Raw genomic sequence first — 20,115 nt, 5'->3', positions numbered from 1 at the left:
TGGACGTGCCGTCATATAGTATTCATGGCGATGTCGCAGCCGTAATCCCCGACAACACAAAGTTGGCCGCTCTTGGAAAATGTCATATTGAATTGCAACATTACAGTAACTGTGATATTTGCAGATCGAAGGGAGTAAATCAGAAATAAATTTGCGAATACAGAGAAAATATATCTTACATCGATAGAATGAAACAACTTGAATTGTATGTAGTGGGTGGACGTGCCATCATAGTATTCATGGCGATGTCGCATAGGTAACTTGATAACGGCGCACTTATGAGAAAATTATGACGTCGACGTCGTTCGTAAACGTGCAATCACATCGCGTAATGTTTGTGATCGACATGACGATAAATAAAATATTGTAAAAAAACAAAAAAACAATAAACGACGTCACTCTTCAGATCGTAGTTGTCGTGACGTCACGATGTTGTCCGTTTTACATTTGGGTCGTTTCCAGTCATGTACGTCGAGTGTCGTGACGTCACTTTCCCTCTCCTATACATGTATATAAAGGTCTCAGTAGCACCACATACGTTCACACATCCTTGAACACTGACAAGAACTAGACTCATGCCATGGCTCACACAATGGATGTAAGCGTGTTAAACGTTCTTATCGCAAACAACTTGGTTGTTTCGAGAGAAATCGAATCAATATATTGCACGGGCTGTGATTTCACAAGCAGGTACATGGAAGACGCAGAAGACATACCTGACCTCCTTTTGGAACATTATATGTTTTCAACTCAATCAACGAGGTGTTTCACTCAAAGTTTAAATGCAAGTTTGAGGAACATGGCAAGACTCGCAGAAGACATGAGATATAACATTGCGAAACCTCGTAACGCATGGGCCAAGCTTTACAACCAAGTGTGTGTTGACACCTGTCGTCAAAGGCCAACTGCCCCACTGTTGGTACCACTTGTAATTTATATCATAACGCGATGTGTTTTCAACCCAACAACAACGACTATTTCAACACGCGAAGTTCTTGATGGTATAGACTCTCGTGCAGTACGTTTGACGGAATACAGTGAGTCTCTCGATAGACTAAGCGTGCATTTATTTGAAATAATCCCTCATAGAGAAGTACGTGGAGTTCTTTTCAACCAAGCTATGCGTATCTGCCAGAGAGAGGCCGAAAAACGACGTCGTAGAGAACAGTTGTTATTAGCTGCTGATAACACTATCGGGCAACAAGCTAACGATGGAGAAGAGCTCGAGGAAGCAGACGTTCAAATCCTTTTTGTCGTGAACGCACGTGGAGTGGTTGAAATTGAAAGTCATGAAGAACCGAACACTGAACAATCTGTCGTCGCTAATAATAACGATGACGTTCAAGAAACTTTTTCCGACGAAGATATTAATGTTGATGAAGACAAAACGAAAGATAAACACCGTGAGAGTAACAACGAAAGTACATTGGACAATTTTACTTGTAAGATTTGCTACATGAGTACTGTTTCGGTAGTAGGGGTCAAGTGTGGCCATCTCGTGTGTACGCACTGTTACACCAATCTGAGTACGACAGAGAAAGAGATAAACTGTCCGTTTTGTAGGAAAATATTCGTACCTTGCAAAATGTTCTACAGTTAAGAGCTCGATGTATTTGCAATTTTTATGTGTATAAAATATGTATAAAAGAATTAGTACAATGTATATTGTTTCAATTTGACTTGTATAAGAAAAGAAAAATCTTGGAATTTGTATGAATAAATTTGACCAGTATTCTAATCACACAATCTCAAGTATGCATTTAATATGATTCGTATTTGGATGAGAAGAACTTGATAACTTGATGTCGAAATGTGAGAATGAAGAATGTAACACATGGGGTCTGTTAATAAATTCGTTGGTTTATTTGCACGTAAACAAAAGAAAAAAACGGGCTACGCCGTGTGATGGCGCTGTTCAACGAACATTGTGTTTTGGCGCCAAAAAGTTACTGTCCAACTATTTCATTTTATGCTTTGGAAGACAAGTTGACAATTGACACGAGTGTTTTTCGGAAAGTTTGTGAACACGAGGTATTTGGAATAATCGTTATCCTTTTCTAATAGGTAGCAAAACGCATTCAAAGATTTCAACATTGCTGTAACTTGGTGTTCTAATTTTCGCTCAAAAACATACTCATCTTGTGAAGACATGTTTAAGTAAGGAAAACATCACAATGTTAATATATACACACAATCACCCTCACATCGTCAGTTATAAATATATATACATATATTTGTCTGGACTGGTGTACAATGTTTGGGTTTGGGAAAAAATGTACACTTTTCAACTTATTGCCAGGGGAAGAAAAAAAATGGAGATGAGATGGGATGGGATGGGAATGTGTCGATTAAAGTGTTTAATCTCTTCCACTGTGTACACACACACATAGACAGACACCACCAAACATCACCAATAACACAGACATGCAAGATATTTAGAACTAAAAGTGAAACTTTAATTTGTGTATCCCAATGCTATTACATGATTTTGCATTTGATAGTTAAATAACAAAATCCGTCATGCGATACTATATATGGAGAACTTTTACGCGATCGACCTAACATTTATTATACAATGAAAGGGATCATCGATGAAAACGCTAGAGATCACCTCGAAGTCTGGATGGACAATAAGGCCTGTGTACTGTACAGCGTTGCTTGAGAACTTTGCTAAGAACAGTGTGGAGATCTCTGTGACAATGCCAACGGCCAATCAGTTTGTTGTTTTTACACAAACACTCACATCGTCTGTAAGAAGTTTGAAAATTTATCCATTTAGCATTAGCACGGTTATGGAACGGTTTAATAAACCTTTCTGCTTTTAAGCAAGGACGTTCGTAGTTACAACGACATTTGTAACCCACGTGTAAAAAACTACACTGGAATACTTTCTCCTCTGGAAGCCAAGTCCCGTTAAACTTGTATGACACAGAATACCTGTCGCACTCAAGAAGTCTTCCGAAACTCGAAATTTCTTTGGAAAATATACAGCGAGATATAACTAGCAAGAAAATAACAATAAAATTGTTTTTACACATCATCTGTTTAGGCAAAGAGTTAACTAAAACGTTTAAGTATTGAAACACAGTGAACTTTCATCAAAACACCCGTAATGTTTCTATTATATTTTCACAAAACAATGTCCACGATTTTTTTAAGAGGTCAGCAATGTCTTGAAAATACAGATAAACATAAAGAGTTCTTTATTACGGCGAAGTTTCATAGTGTTCGTGTTTCAAACAAGATACCGTATCGTAGTCACCTGTTGTCTTGAATATGTCACATCTGGAAAGGCTTGGATCCACACCGGCGGTAGTGTTATTATCAGGCAGAAGAGGACGACATGACATTGGGACCATATGAAACGGTTCTTACATTTGTTGGCAGTTAACGGGAACGAAAATGCTCGTGACACTGAAATAAGAGAGAGAGAGAGAGAGAGAGAGAGAGAGAGAAATTATTAAAAATCCATACGACGATGACACTTGAAGAAATAATTTTAAAAAATCTACATGTCAGCCATTTTGCCATTATTAAGGCAGGAACAATTTGAAAGGTGAAGTATTCCCTCCCCCCCCCCCCAAAAAAAAAAAAATCAAATCAAACACACGAGTCAATTGCATTGGAAATTTGGAATGAAAATGCATACCTTTTAGTTATTGGCCAAGTTTTAACGGTCTCGTCAAAGTCCACACAGCTTTCAGCAATCGGAAGAGGGAACGCTACGTAAATTGGAGAGGTATTTAGCGGTAACCTTGCTTGAGCAATCAGTCCATGATGCGTGCAACACTGAAATTAAAATAAATACATAAACAGGTAAATGTCATGTTATATGACAACACAAGTGACTGTTTGGTAAGAAGATGAAGGGGGTTGGGGTGATGATAAACCGACGGTGATAGTTAGCTCACCTTTGTATAGGAAATGATGTTTTCCTTAGACGTGAATCCTGCATGGAAATGAGGACTACAACACCCAAGTATCAATGAAGAAGCGACTGAAGTCATATTCTTAGTATCTTCACGCCCAGGAAAATCCGGCTATGCTATTTTGTAGGAGACATTTTTTGGCGACGTCACGTTGTACAGTTGTCTACGTATACAACGCTCCTCCATAACTATGACTGAGTCTTGGTGCACGCTCATATTATAGGAAGAGAGTATTGTCATACAGGGTGGCATGTCAATGTCAAGGTGTCCAATGTACTAGCGATGGCTATGTTTATGAGGCGAGCTAGACATGTATAGCACACGAACACACACGTATAAACGAAATGGAATAGTCGAATATACTTTGATTAATATGTCTGGGTTTTTATTGACCACGACGTGGGTTACTTGTTTATCATGTACAGGAAGGCGCCACAACACAAATCATATGACGTGAATAGATACAATGTTTCTTATTCGGTGACATGGAACATTTCCTGCATTTATCTAATGTTGGTTGCCGTGACTGTTTTCATCCTAACTCTGATAAACTTCATTTTTATACAGCACTCTGCCGGAATAAAGAAGTAAAAACAAACCACGTAGCAACATATTTGCCGTCTGTGAAGGCAAAATCTAAATATGGCCGTCGATTGTGATAAACGTACGCGTGGCAATGGAAGCGTATCTATGGATCCACGGATACCACACCGAAGCTGTTCTTACGAGTCAACTGGGAACAGCGACTCTGAGTCCGATGAAACCACAGAGTTCCCCCCTCGGCGTAGTATTCAAAATGCAGACTTGTCCATATTTTGTGACCAGTTATCACAAACGGTGGGGTCAGCTGAAAATTTCAGAAAAATTATCACAGAACGTTGTGGACATAATGAGTTCGTAGGTGTTGGGAAATCGGACTTAATCATACATCCAGGTTTCAGAGGAACACTAGAATCCATAAAGTGGGAGTTTGAAATGGTTTATACGGGGAAGAAACTTTACATGGTTGGATATTTAGACGAACTAGGGTCGGACACTTTTATTATGCTTGACGACGATGGTAAAGTGTATAAAGCCGACGATTCATTATTGTACTTGGTTGGAGACAACTTCTGTAACTACTTAAAGAATGGCCCAAACACCGAGGAGTCATTCTACGATTATTATGGCCATCGTGACCAAACAAAGAGTCTTCCGTGTGCAGGATTTGGCACGTATGATGACGAGGTAACTATGTACAAGTCATAACAAAGTAGGCATGTTGGAAATTTAAACACACACACACACACACACACACACACACACAGAAACAAAAAAAAATCAACGACATCAACGAGTGCATATAATTTATAAAGCAAAGTTAGATTTGCAACACCGTTCACCAAAGATGTTTTGTGTCCATATATCCATTCTAGTTTTGGGTTGTATGTTATAATATTCACATCAGCATTTAAACAAGTCGTTGGAGTGTCCATTCTATGTCGATAGCATGCTGTGAAGATGTGTGATAGTGATATATACCTAAAAACGACCGGCCCAGAGAAACTACCACTTGTAAAATGTCCCCGTGCTTAAGAACGATTTTTTTACTATAAAATATTTTCACAATATATATATATATATACACCAGAATTTCCGTTTTACTTATTAACAGCTGGCATACTTAGATGAGCTTGGCAAAACTGACACATATTGTGCTGGCAAGAACAGTGGTGCAGATAACGTAGGTAGGTGACTCTAGACTGTTAATTACTTTCTGAAATTCATACCAAACCACACTAAGTTTGATTGGCACCACCAACAAGTTAATATTCGAGTACAAAATAATTCTTTTGTACAATACGTTTATCATACGTGTTTCATGACAAAATTGACCTTATATGACTTGTGTGCATTGTGGTTAGTTCTGTAACAATTCGTTATTGTTGATTGCTTCGTTTACTTTAACAGCAAAGATTCGGCCTAGTGTCTGTCTTGTGTGTACCCCTGAAAGGACCAGTGACTGGCTCTATAGAAATGGATTATGTTAGTGAAACCGGTGTACATGTAAAAAGTAACATTGCACAACTAAAACACAACTGATGGAACGAGGTCACGATATGTACTTAAATATGTACTTAAAAAGTCAAATACATTGTTTGCCATTCACGAGGTAATTTTAAGAATTTTTAGTCATTCGATACTCCTGACCAACCATTTGGTAGTGTATTTCGTTCGAGTTTGTACCCTACACCTCAATCTTTCTCTATATAATCATAAAAAAACTTTTTATTTAAAAAAAATTGCAGGAAGCTTTCTAGAAGTCAAAAGAGAAGTCCTGAATCAGGAATGTGAAGAGATGGCAGATTTGTTTGGGCGCAAATTTACGAGCTGAAAATGTCTATCTAGCAGCTGTTGTTTTCACCCTTCATGACGACGCGACACACCTACGTACTAACGCATGTGACCTCTTCAGGTTTTACTGCCTTGTCGACCAACCAACTTGTAAACATATTTTGCTTTTATGGTGAATTTGTCAACTGTGACTCTCTGTTAGCCGTTCAAATTGATATGGCATTGTGGAATAAAATAATACAAATGATATAACAATGCGAATTTATAATGCGTCCTTCCTCCTGAGAACACTCACAATTATTACCCCTGGCATGGATCAATGTTTTATTCAGTGTATAGGGATTTGATATGTTTGCTCTCTGGCTACTTTGTTGCTTAGTTGACTATATTGTAATTTTGGGCGAATGTAGTGTCAAGCAGGTAATATTTATATACATTACTCTGAATAAAGTTTGAATTAATCGTTCCAAAATAACCTCTCTATGAACACCCAGTGTCTGTTCAGTGCTTGAATGAATGACTGTGTGAACAGAGAAGTCGGCGGTGCATTGACATGAGACCTGCATGTGCATGTATATTAGGCCACGGGAGACATATTGATTGAGGTGTTGCGATACTCATGATGCGGGGAGAGGGTCGCTATACTGAGATGGAAGGTAGAGAATTGCTCAAAACAATATGTCTTATATCATGTCTAAACTAAGTGGAAGTCAAGAGGATATGAGACCTGCTAATAAGCAAGAACAGTTTGAAAAATATAATGTGAGTGTGGAATTTTAATGATAGCAATCGCTTTGGAGTCATGAACGATATTTTCCACCATGTGTGCATGTTTTGAGGAGCTAACAAATACTGGCATTGCAGGACTTGTATAGAAAGGCCTGTGACCACAACGTCTTTTATCAGTGGTGTAAAATGACAAATGAAAACTGCCTTTGAAGGTGCCGAAAAAAGTCTACTTCTAAGCTTATCACTAAATAAACTGACAAACATTGTTACAAAAACAACACACGGCCCCGCTGATGTAGGTGCATGCAGGGTTTTATCTAAACAACCAATCAGGCGACAGGTATACAAAAGCATGTAGTGACGTCACATTTTTTCGTTCAAGACAACCAATCACAGACTTTGTTGGCCTGTCATTGATACTTCTGACAGTGTTGCAACGAAAACCATACCGCGACTTTAATTCTAGACGACAAACAATGTAAATACAAATATCAAAATTGCATTTATTTGCTGAATTTCGAATGACGAAAGGAAAAAAAAAAGATATAAAAAACTTTATTTTTCTTAGAGTAGAGTTTTAATTTATATTTATTTATTTTGTTCCATTACAAAACACACGCATCGCATATACATCGTAACTATTAGCGACATTTCGAGTCATCTAATTTTCAACGAGCTCGTTGCGTACGGATCCCAGCTCGTTGCATACACATATACGCGTGCATGTCCGAGTAAAAATACCGGTGACGTGACGTGAGTGGATACATTGTTATCACGTCTAAAAATTCATCCACGCCTGTCTTGAACAGCAGTCAGGTTTACGATAAAATCGTCAACAATGATAATAGACGAATAGATTTTCATGCAATTGTAATATGCGTTTGATGGCGGCATCTTTCTGTAATTTGAAAATCCAATATTCGTTTAGATGGTATCGTTCCGTGTTTTGAATCGCGTGGATAAAAACTTCACAAAATGATACCCATTTGAAGAACTTTTTACGCTTGCAATCTTTTGTAAAGGCAAGAATATTATGGTACAAGTGGCAGGTACTTTCACCCCACGTACAAAGAGAAGTGTTGTCGTTAACGAACACTCGTAATACCGGTCTATTTTTCCTTCTTAATTTATCGTATTCAAAGTCGTGTGCAAAGCTGAATATATCTTCGTACTTTTTGAGGAATTTGGCGATATTTTTTTCTGGAAACATGAGAGCATGTTAAACTTTCGACATGTATCTAATATTGTCCCGTAAATATACATGCGATCAATGTAATGGCAAGATGTGTGGTAGTGATTTCATTTGCAGGGCTCGAAATTAACTTTTTTAGTTGGTAGTCACTTTGACTACCACTTTTTAAAACTGGTAGTCAACAGGGAAGATTTGGTAGTCATTCTTTTTTTCAGCATTTAATAATTTATGCATAAACAAAACATTAAGTAATAAACCTTCTGATAACACCTGAGTTTTTTTCATGAAATTAATGACATTCATATTATGCAAACATTTGACCTGTCCTAAAATAATACGTTTTTAGAAACAATAGGGTTTTTGTTTTGTTTTTTAGTCGGAGCAAGGCAACGACTTACTTTAGTTTTAGACAAAATGTAGCAAAAAGGCACGAAGGACTGTCGACAGTCTAAACAGTGCCATTAAAAGGCGATGCGATGCATCGATGGTACATCCCTATATGCGTCTGTATGCTTCACATATTCTTCAATGTCCCCATTGATGAGTAACCCTAAATCATGTTCACTTGTTGTTTTACTAGATGTATGTACCATATATCCTCCCAATGAATTTATGTATGTATTCATCATGATCAAATTGTACAGACATACATTAAAACTGTATTTTGTCAATCTGTTCGTCACTCAGGCTGTGCATGCGCTTCGGAGAAGGAAGCCACGACTTTACTTAGTATTCAAGTACATGTAGGATTAGTCCATCACTAGACTATATGTATCAGGTTGAACACATGTACAGGATTTATTGGTGGTCAATGACTGTAATTTTGTTGTGACTAGAGATTTTACTTAGTGTTTGAACTCACGTCGTGTATATTTCGATGTATTTTATTTCAATGATAACGGTGTGAGGTATAGAGTTTCACCCTTCTCTCTTTTGATTTTTGTTACCATTATTTTGTAATCATTTTATACGCTTGGGTAAATAAACCACTTATATGTAATAATAATAATAATAATAATAATCTTTATTTATACTGGATAGTTCTTTAAGCATATAAACACTTGTCTCCCAAGAAGTCCAGTGAGGGCCATCGCTCATGGGTTCAGTGTTATGATTAGTGAGTGGCTCAGTGTAATGATTAGTGGCTCATTCCATTTCGTGTGTGTGGGTTGCTTGTCAAACTTATAACACAAATGTCTCAAATCTGAGCATTTATGCTATTTGTTATTATTTACTTTGTAAAAGGTAAACGTCATACGATAAAAAATACACACGGTTACCATCCATTTCCGTTTCCCTTAAATTAAAAAATAACATGCTATGACCCAACCCTAGAGAGAAATGGTTTGTGCCAAGGCACGTCCCTCAAATCTTATCTGTTCCTAATACTATCTATAAACATTATTGTATCTATGATATGTCTCCTCCGCTAAGCATTGACGAGAGCCTCGGACTACGGCTAATTTCGAGCCCTGAAATTTTGACACCACGTAACTTGAAAAAGTCATGTCTCAACATGATACAAAAGTGAACTTTCGTCAAACTTCGTGAAATTACTAATTTCATGTGAAAAATTCACGTCTCAAAATGATACAAAAACATTTCACGAATTTCGTGACGTCATATTTTTAACATAACGTAGTCATTTGATTTTAAACCACGTAACTTGAAAAATTCACGTCTCAAAATGATACAAAAGCAAACTTTCGTGAAATCTCTTGAAATTAGTAATTTCGTGACGTCATTTTTTTTACATTAATCGTCTATATAAGAGGGAGCTGTGTTTGAACATTTGCCATTCCGTTAGGAACTTGCTTAGGTGATATACAATCGTGTAACGATGAATCCTGAAGAAATAATTCCTATGGACACTGCAGATCTTGACACTGATTTTTCTACAACTATTGAAGACATTGTGAATAGACTGGTAAGATTATTTTTATGCGTTGATATAAACAAAAAACGTTCTATCAATTTTGAACAGCACATGTTAACTGATTTGTTTTTATTTAATTATTTTTTTTTACATTGCAGGGCATGCAGCCAAGTGCCAGTGAAATGGATAAAATATCAGACGCTTTCAATCTCATCGATGATTCCTTTGTGAGTAATCTTGTCGGTGATTCCATGAACAATGCCCAAACAAATGGTGTTTTCGAACAAGGGGATTCTTCGATGAGACAAGAAATAGCTGGACATGAATTAACTCGTATGGACTCAGAAGAATCGAATAATGTTGACCTTCTCGAAAACATCGTAAATGCCGTGGTAAGTTTAGTATAGTTTACTTACTTTTTGTTTTGTCACTATTGATATTATTGTTATATGGGTGTGCATCAGTTTACATTTGTAAAAAAATGACAGCATACCTCAATTAATTTTAAATTATATATTTATTTACACTTTAGGGCATACCTACATGTGCAAGTGGATTATCTATGGTGTCTGATGGTTCGTCTATGGATAATCTCCTACGCGAGGACCAACCCCCTAGTTATGGGACCGACAATATGGAACTCCCAACTGCTGAAATTACTGGTAACTTTGACAGTTTATTGAAGCTATACGGTGATGCCAAATTAAGCCTAGAGTTAGCTGTTCAAAAGATTGAAATGTTTCGAACAACTAGACAAAGTAACGACATTCCTTGTCTTCTGAAATGTACGGACGGACGGTTCACTGTATGCAGCCCAAGGGAAGCCTGGCATCTGCTTGAAGTTCAAATTCACAATCACAACCTATCTTTCATGACGGAAAATCAAAGATCGGACATGTCGAAATATTTGAAAAGAAGTCAAGAAGAAGAAACTGTTTTATCTTGTATTCGAAACAGCTCTCCAGTCGGTCACTTTTTAGACAAGGATCCATCCCAACTACCCCTGGCTGACATTTCCAGTGCATCACAGCCAAACGGAAAACATTTCGTTGCATTGCAATTGGGTATAGTCTTACTGTTTAAGTATGAAGACAGCGATTTTTTCACTGACAGAGAACGCGAGAATTTCAAAGCCAAGATGTATCGTTTGCAACACAACGGAAATGACTATTTCGGTGTGATATACTGGTTCAAATTGCAAAAGCAATTAGATCGAGAGGCGTTTTCCTTCGAAGTCGCACCTGACAAAAGGAATTTATCCGGGGCATCGAATCATTACCAGAATTTTGAGAATGGAGTCAACGGCAGAGTGTATTTCGTCAAAGAGAGGGCCGGCAGAAAATTTATCTGCTCGTCCGAAATGGCCACCAATGACACAGCCAGCTCTTTCGAAGTTTCAACGAATGTTTCGACGTTCATTAAACCGAAGCGACGACAACTCATTGATGTTCACCAAAACTTTGAAGACCAATATGAAAAATTTGGTTTCTCAGTTGTCGGACATTTTACAACTGCATTGTGTAAAATCTTACCTACACAATTTAACAAAGCTCATTTGTTTAGTGTGACTAAGATACTCAACGAAATCACAACCAAAACGTCGAGAAAATTGGTTTCTTCAAACGAACAGCGCATTATGGATTTGGGCAAAGAAATGACAGAGATCGAAAGAGCGATTCGCCTACATACCGACCAACGTTTAACAAGATATACTAGCGACAACATTATTACAGCCTTAAATGAAATTGGTTCAAATGCGCCTGTCCTCGGACAAGCCATTAAAGGAATGGCCGAGACAATTTCGAAACAAGCCATTTCACTACGTGAAAAGGATGAACAATTACAACGAATCACGGCTGAGAACAGAGAAAATGTCAAAGAAATCGTGTTGAGACTGGAAAGTTTACTTGTCGAAAAAGAAGCGGAAATTGAGTCACTAAAAGCCGAAAATAGAGATCTCCGTGAACAACTTGAAACCATGCACAATAAGATGTTGCAAATGGAAAATCATATGAGTTGTATCAAAAAGGAAGTTCAATTTTTAATGCGTCATCACAATAGAAAGTGTTCGTAATAACAATAAAAAATACAATTTGAATTGAACTAGACTGTCATGTTATGTGTGTATATTTCGTTTGCATTGTGAACAAGTGTATTTTGCTACATAAATAGTTGTCCTTTTCTCACCAAATCCCCCCCCCCCTACATACTATAGATTCCCCTCCCCGATATCTGAATCACCGAACCATTGGAGACATCGTTCAATTTTATTTTTGGTTGGTGCTGGCTGAAGTTCGACGACTAATCAACAGAAGTCAATTACTACCTGGTGACAGCAACTGCTAGTGTTACGGATGAGAGAATACAACTTTTTGATATTCGCTAAGTTTTGATTTTTTGCCAGGTCACCGTGAACTCTCAGCTGTCATGAATTAATAGTTAGAACAAATGTTTGCATTTCGCGAATAGTATTCTTCTAAGATGAAAACATTAAGTTATTAAAAGATCAACAGTGTCAAATAATGACTGATTACAGACAGTTGGAAGAACAATGACGTGATCACGTTTGGCTAGTTTTGATATTTGATCACCAAACATAAGAAATTTATACATGCTATATGATAATATTTGTTGTAAAGGACTGCAGTGATCAAAGAGGTGGTTTACTGTGTCATTGTTTTTGAGTGACCTTAAATGTATACCTAAAAATGACGTTTATAAGTTCGTGAACCTGATATAAAAACAGGATGGTCCTTGAGAATGTTTAGTGCCAATTGATTCAAGTTTTCAACAGGTTCCCAACTATTGAACTCTGATGAATAACCTTCCCATTTAATTAAATACTGTAGTTTACCATTTTTGTACCTACCACGGATGATTTCTCATCCGTAACACTACATTTCAATGATTACCCTCCCCTTACCCTTTAACCTTATTCTTTTACAGAATTTGACCTTATTGTCAAATGATCAAAAATAAACACAGAACACAGAATACAAATAAATCACCCCAACAACTATTAGAGAGAACGATACACAACCAATGAGAGACCGTCACGTAAAATATATAGATTTATCGTGACATCGCAGTATTTTTCCTTACGTAGGTCGTGAACTTTTGGTTGCGAAATGACGACGATACGGCCGGCTAAGAAGAGTACCTAATTCAAATAACTGAAGAAATAACACAAGGGCTAAAAAAAAACCAAAAAAAACCCTGAATTTAAAACACTGAATAATAGCATGGCACGCTTTACCTTGTCTGATACTTGAGAGTTCGCGGCGCATATTCAAGAACATCGTCATAGAGTAGAAAGAATACCCATACTATAAAGACTGTGATAATCGACACTTTCAATTGAGTACATGTCACTTGCTTCTAATCCTTAGTCAGAAAGCGACCTAGTTCTATAGTAGTAGTTAGCCATGTTAAACTAAAAAGAAACACAGAATTTTAAGAGACGTAGATAATGATGTAGACTAGTTGAAGTTGAACTCAAATCCAATCACATATTTACAACCGGAAAAATGTTTATTCTCTAAAATCATGTCGGACGGGGGGGGGGGGGGGTAACACTGAGCACGAAAACCGTGATAGCCTTCGGCAGGAACGATGCCGTGTTTACCTGTCATGGGAGAGATTGACACGTCTCTGATTGGTTGTATGAGAAGTAAAACTATGACGTCAATACATACTTTTGTATTTTTCTTGCCTGATTGCTTGGTCCACGATCGTCTCCGAGGCTATAGTCGATTTTTCCCGTTAGAATGAAATAGCATATCCATTGGAAAAACTCATACTAGACGCTAAACACGTTGTTTATATTTGTGGTTTTGGTAATTGCTTTCAAGTGCCCGCGTGACAAAACTCAAGCTTTTTAGCAACATTAATTTGCATGCGCCTTTTTCATGAGATATTTGCATAATTGTAAATTGCAACACTGTAGGTAGATTTGCCAGGAAAGTAACTATGGTTGTTTCCTATGAGGTTCACACTTAGTGTGTAACTAAGATACGCCCGTCCCTTTTCTCTTGTGTGACCGTCACGTAAAATATATAGATTCATCATGACGTCGTATTTTTCTTGACGTGGATTGGTGTGAACGTTTGGTTAAAAAATACAAAAATATATAGATTTATCGTGACCTCATATTTATCTTGACGTGGATCGTGAACGTTTGGTTTGTTTGGTTGCCAGATGACGACGTAGATAAAAAGATGTAGACTAGTTAACCAAAATGACACTTTACCCCATACTATTACTAGCATGTAAACAGAGTTCATATCATTTTGCTTACGCGAAAGAATGTCTGATCACGCGGTGAAAAGCTGTCCTGTGTTCGATTCTAGTGACGTCACCACTTGGCTCGTGAAGAACCAATCAGGAAAGAGATATACAAAACTAAGTAGTGACTTCATACTTTTTCTTTGGAGCACAACCAATCACTTAACGTGCCAATTTTTGTTGATGACACGACGTGTCAGTGATATTGTATCGTGTAATGTGTTCTCGTGACAACAAATAAAAAAACGTTACGTTTACGTACGTCTTACAACAAAATCACATAACGTCTAATTTTCGTGAACAAAATCCGAAATTGCACACGTTTCCCCACGCAAAGAAAAATGAGAGAATTACAGTAATTAGCAAATATGGGAATATATATTACTCGTTGTATGTTGATGTGTCTACTCGACAAGTAACTAATGATATGCATCGAGCGCTTGTGTATTGAGTTCTCAATACACTGCCCACCACCACCACCACCACAACAACAATAATAATAATAACAATGTCTGCCCCATTGTGAATGTCTGCACATCTTCCGGGCTATTTACTATCGATTGCGTTGACCCGTCCCGTTTGAGTGAACTAGATACATTTGATACAATGTTTCGTTGTCATCAAGCGTCGGGGTAATGTTATGTCTGGGGTATTTACGAAAGTCACTGAGTACGAGTGCAGAATCGAATACTGTTTGATTGACATGTCTATGCGACGTGACGAGAAAAGAGGCCACGCGACGCACGTATCGTGACGCCACTAATAATATCTTTCAATTCAAAGTCGTCAGGCACGACAACACAAATATATTGCCATGTAGATGTAAAATTAAGCACGCGTCACGCACAAGAACAAGCTTACAGTCCATTTACAGAGTTTTTTATTTAAAAATCATTTCCGAATAGGAAAAGGTATGTGGGATTCGTAACCAGCAAGAAATAAAGCAGTGTCCATATTACTTTTAACACGATACAGAGTCGAATTTCTAATTGCTTTTTTCACCAGTTCGATCTCATATTTCGCCTGTCTTCTGCAGGACAAAATGAGGAAAATGGTTTCTAAAAGCATCCAGCTACACGGTGATACTAGGTAAATTGCAGACGATATGCAAGACATGAAAATAAACATCGGTGTGAATATTAGAATAGCTGTCATGGGACATATTAACATGATGAAATTCATTATCAACATCAATGGAAACCACTGACCCAATTTCAACACAGAGCAAATTACAATGCTCGGTAAGACTATTCCGAAAAATGATACGATGAGTGTTAGTATACTTCCTTGACATTTCCCCTTTGTAACAAAAAATATGTATAGTTCCACCAACAGACACGAAAATAAATGTCTCAGCAAATGTAGATTTGTAATTCGTTCCTGTCCCTCGCGAGGTGTGTCCAACTTGATCTTGTTTGTATCGTTGTATCCCATACAGTTCAATAACACTGTGTAATCAATTTTGTCTGCTGTGTAACCGGGACTGTTTCTCAGTATCTCTTCGTGTCGACGAAACAAAGACAAATCCTCTTGAATTTGGTGACTCTTGCCAAGGAAATATTCAACAGTTATGGGTGCCAAGATGTTAATTACAAGCGATAACACCCCCGTAACTATTAGCTTAACTGTAATGGGGTCAATGCCCTTTGATTTATTCTTGCAAAGCTGTAGACCAACTGTGTAATAATTTTTGTGACAACCATAAAGCTCCCATCTCTCCTTGGTAAAGTATTTTGCGAACAGCATAGCACACACAGCATACATTGCAGTAATAATTAAAAATGCTCTCATATATGGAGATCTAGCAAACCAGATTGGTGAAGCGGAAAAATATCTCCGAAATGTCTGCAATTTAGCCAAATCATTTCGTATGAATTTAGCCATCTTCACTATGAAACCAGTCACACAACCGTCATACGCACCCTCACATACATACATACATACATACATACATATAAATGTATATTTATACATAAGTCAGAGAATTACGATTAAAAAAACAGTATTCATTTATTTCTTAACTGAAAAACATTTTACGAGCTACAAAATGACATCTGCAAAACGGGCATCTCGAATGTTTCGTAACTTTTTTCAATTTAACGTAACAATGTGTGCAAATTAAATGACCACATTTCACTCCCACTAAGGACACAGTGCCAAAAAAGCAGACTTTACAAGTGAATTTCTCTAATGTACTGCCATTGTCAGTGTTTCCGTTGGCCGACTGCCTACTGCCGCCATGTGAAGAATTTTCATTACTTTCGTTTTCAGTCAGTCTTTGAAAGATATGTTTTCCTTGAGCAATAAGTAGCGTGCGATCTTCGTTGTTAGGGATGATGCGGATAAAATGGGTGCGCATCCGTTCCAAAGAGTCTTGTCTTTGTACAATCCTTCCCAAATGCATGGCTATTTCGTGAGAAAGTTCTCTTCTTGAAATGTGGGCTGTTGTCCTGCGACGGAAGACAAATCTACTCATTAGATACACGACTGCCTTTGCCAACCTTGTTATTACCATTTCAGACTGTCTTCCATCACATAGTCTAGCGATAAAAGCAATCATACGGCTGTAAAGACGGTACCAGGCAGTACGGGGTTTTGCAATGTCACGACTCATGTATTCCATCCTTTTTGTCATATTCCTCACGTCACTATTCAAACTTTCTGCGAAACACCTCTTGGATACAGTTGAAAACGTGAAATGTTCCATAAGTATATCCGACAAATCAACACTTGCCTCTTCCAGGGGCATGGTAAAGTCGCATCCAGTACAATGCACTAATTCGATGTCTCTGGAAACTATTAAATTATTTTCAGTGAGTATTTCTGGATCGAGAGTTGATATTGTTTCAGCCATGATGCCGATTAATCATGAGACCATGACAGCGGGCCTTTATATAAAGTAGTGACCACGTGATCATATGTGACGACACAAATTGAACAAAATCGTGACGTGAGCATATCGTTGTTGACGTTCGAATTCACCAAACACGATATAAAAAAAATATGACGTGGAATCAACATGCACGACGACGATTGTAGCCCTGCACGTTCATGTAATTATAGATATGAAAGTCATGACGTCACTATATACTTTTAAGACAACCAAGTAGTGACCACGATCATATGCGACGACACAAATTGAACAAAATCGTGACGTGAGCATATCGTTGTTGACGTTCGAATTCTTGTCACAACTATATGACGTGGAATCAACATGACAATATGAATGCACGACGAAGACGATTGTAGCCCCCGGCAGGTGAGGTTATTTTTCATTCAGGCTTGCTTAAACACAAAGGTAATTAAATTTACCAAGTTGTTTACATTTTTACATTCCACTTGCGGAATGTGTCGAAAGGACCATTAACTTTATCCATAGTGTTACAACTGGAATGTAAAAATGTAAACAACTTGGTAAATTTAATTACCTTTGTGTTTAAGCAAGCCTGAATGAAAAATACACGATAACGTTTCCAATTTGAAGTTAAGTGTCCTTTTCGTACCTTGCCAAATCGTCGCGTCACTGAGAGCAGTAAGGTCGTATCTGCCTATACAAGTGCATTGCAGATACGACCTTACTGCACTGACGCGACGATATGGCTTTACAGTTAAGAGGTGCGTTTGAAATTGTTATGTGTAGACAAATTTGTATTTAAAAAATCTGAAAATTGAATTTGTATGAATATTTTTTTTTTCTGAAAAATAAAATTCTCCGCTTGGTATACTAATCAATTCAGCATTGGTATGATTCGTATTTGCATGAGAAGAAGTTGATAATGTGAGAATTGTATAAATGGAAGGTTTATATTAATATCTAAAGCTAAACACAGACGATAATACTGAGCGTTCTATGTCTTTGAACAAGACAGGAAATGTATGATTGTGGGGACGAATTTTGCTTGCAATTCACAAGATCTGTGTATCCAAGGTAGAGGTCGACAAGAGAAAGTTGTAGTTGCAGATGCCAGTGATAGAAAAGAAGATTTATTTATGAATTAAAGCCGAAATAATATTATCTAATCATCATCCACATGACCATGTATCTTACCCACCAAGCACAGTAAGTTAAGTTAAGTTAAGACGTGTTATTTTATATACTTGTGAATTTCACAAAACCAAACATGAAAAGATCGTACGTAGTCGGCAGGATTCGAACCTGCGCGGGTAGAACCCAATAGATTTCAAGTCTATCGCCTTAACCACTCGGCCACGACTACTCATCTATGATATACATTGGATTTAATAAGTACGATATTGGACGAGTTTATGGCAACGTCTAGATCATGATCTACAAACCTGATTATCTCAAGGAATATGCCTTTCCAAAAGTTGACATGGTGGCGCTCTACCTACTGTCTGCGTGTACCTTGGGGTACTGACCGGTACATTGCCATTAAAGGGCATATCCTAAGGAACATACAAAGTTGCCTGGCATGGGAGATTGTTTTGAATTTTATTACGAAAAATCATACAGTGTTGGCCAAATCATTCAGCAGCATACATTGACGGTGTCTGTTGAAAAACGAAATAAAAAAAAAATAACGTGGCGGTGTTTTTACCAACTTCTCATCATCCGCTCACATGCATTTGGTTTGCTCTCAAAAGATTTTGGGGAGAAGTTCAAAGACAGACTAGAATATGCCATGACCAATATTGTACGGATGTATGCACATAAAGACGTGGAAATATTGAAGCAACATATGCAAGAAAAAGTTAAAAACCCAAGGACATTTGTTCTCATTATTGCTGATGAGTGCCATCGACCAAATCATTCATCAGCATACATTGACGGTGTCTGTTGAAAAACGAAATAAAAAAAAATAACGTGGCGGTGTTTTTACCAACTTCTCATCATCCGCTCACATGCATTTGGTTTGCTCTCAAAAGATATTGGGGAGAAGTTCAAAGACAGACTAGAATATGCCATGACCAATATTGTACGGATGTATGCACATAAAGACGTGGAAATATTGAAGCAACATATGCAAGAAAAAGTTAAAAACCCAAGGACATTTGTTCTCATTATTGCTGATGAGTGCCATCGACCAAATCATTCATCAGCATACATTGACGGTGTCTGTTGAAAAACGAAATAAAATTTAAAAAAATAACGTAACAAAAGGCAATAAAATTTGGTCGCCGATTGGTCAACAACGACGTTACGTGTTTTTTTTGCCCGATGGTTAATAGCCCATTGCCTATATAAATGGCGGTGTTTTCACCGACTCTCATCATCCGCTGAACAGCCACTGATCAGGAGTACACATCTCGTCAGTACCTCACACTCATAATCCCCGGAGGAACGAACGATTTTGGAAGTGACGACTACAAGATACAATAAGCAGTATCATCATGGAAGACCTGAAATCTATTACCAGACACTTCGGCGATGCAGAGGCAGAGAATATCATTAAGAAGCAAGGTGACCTGTGCTTTGAAGACGTCTTCCCTTGTTTGAAGAACAAAGAGAAGAAGCCCCATGAAGTAGCTAATGATTTTCTGAAAAGATTTCTTTGTTGTCGGTATGGAGAAACAAAGCGTGTCGAGGGCGTGTTTTTTGAGTGTGAATTTGGGAAGATGGGACAAGAAGAATGCATCGTATTGATTTTGGTATACGGTACTTCACACATTTCCATGGAACTGAATGACGTGACTGATCCAGGTGCATATATGCGTGATACACTAATCATCTACCATGACGAAGGTTACGAAGATGAACAACTAAGATTCTGCAATTGGAGAGCTAAAGAAGTAATTGACAGAATAGCTAA

At 37.7% G+C, this 20,115-nt stretch overlaps 2 protein-coding genes, 1 long non-coding RNA gene and 1 other non-coding gene across 4 annotated transcripts; 2 read left to right on the top strand and 2 right to left on the bottom strand.

Annotated features, from left to right (window-relative positions):
• Positions 1-1,982: 1,982 nt before the first annotated feature.
• LOC144453290 (uncharacterized) lies at positions 1,983-6,678 on the top strand. Its single transcript, XM_078144550.1, has 4 exons — positions 1,983-2,031; positions 4,497-5,156; positions 5,584-5,656; positions 6,218-6,678. Exons 2-4 carry the CDS (start codon positions 4,572-4,574, stop codon positions 6,301-6,303), a joined length of 744 nt encoding a protein of 247 aa, XP_078000676.1. The 5' UTR covers positions 1,983-2,031; positions 4,497-4,571; the 3' UTR covers positions 6,304-6,678.
• On the bottom strand, positions 2,474-4,256 carry LOC144453289 (uncharacterized). The gene is made up of 3 exons (XR_013482408.1): positions 3,912-4,256; positions 3,650-3,789; positions 2,474-3,414 (listed from the first exon to the last, which is right to left on the bottom strand). It is a non-coding gene; the product is annotated as an uncharacterized LOC144453289 (long non-coding RNA).
• Positions 6,679-9,987: 3,309 nt separating the features above from the next.
• LOC144453288 (uncharacterized) lies at positions 9,988-12,134 on the top strand. The gene is made up of 3 exons (XM_078144549.1): positions 9,988-10,111; positions 10,219-10,452; positions 10,593-12,134. Exons 1-3 carry the CDS (start codon positions 10,025-10,027, stop codon positions 12,132-12,134), a joined length of 1,863 nt encoding a protein of 620 aa, XP_078000675.1. The 5' UTR covers positions 9,988-10,024.
• Positions 12,135-18,479: 6,345 nt separating this feature from the next.
• On the bottom strand, positions 18,480-18,561 carry Trnas-uga (transfer RNA serine (anticodon UGA)). The gene has a single exon. It is a non-coding gene; the product is annotated as a tRNA-Ser (tRNA).
• Positions 18,562-20,115: the final 1,554 nt, after the last annotated feature.

Source organism: Glandiceps talaboti, unplaced genomic scaffold (assembly GCF_964340395.1).
Source record: "Glandiceps talaboti unplaced genomic scaffold, keGlaTala1.1 scaffold_38, whole genome shotgun sequence".
In the NCBI taxonomy this organism is placed as follows: Eukaryota; Metazoa; Hemichordata; class Enteropneusta; family Spengelidae; genus Glandiceps; species Glandiceps talaboti.
This window is presented reverse-complemented; position numbering and strand designations above follow the sequence as displayed.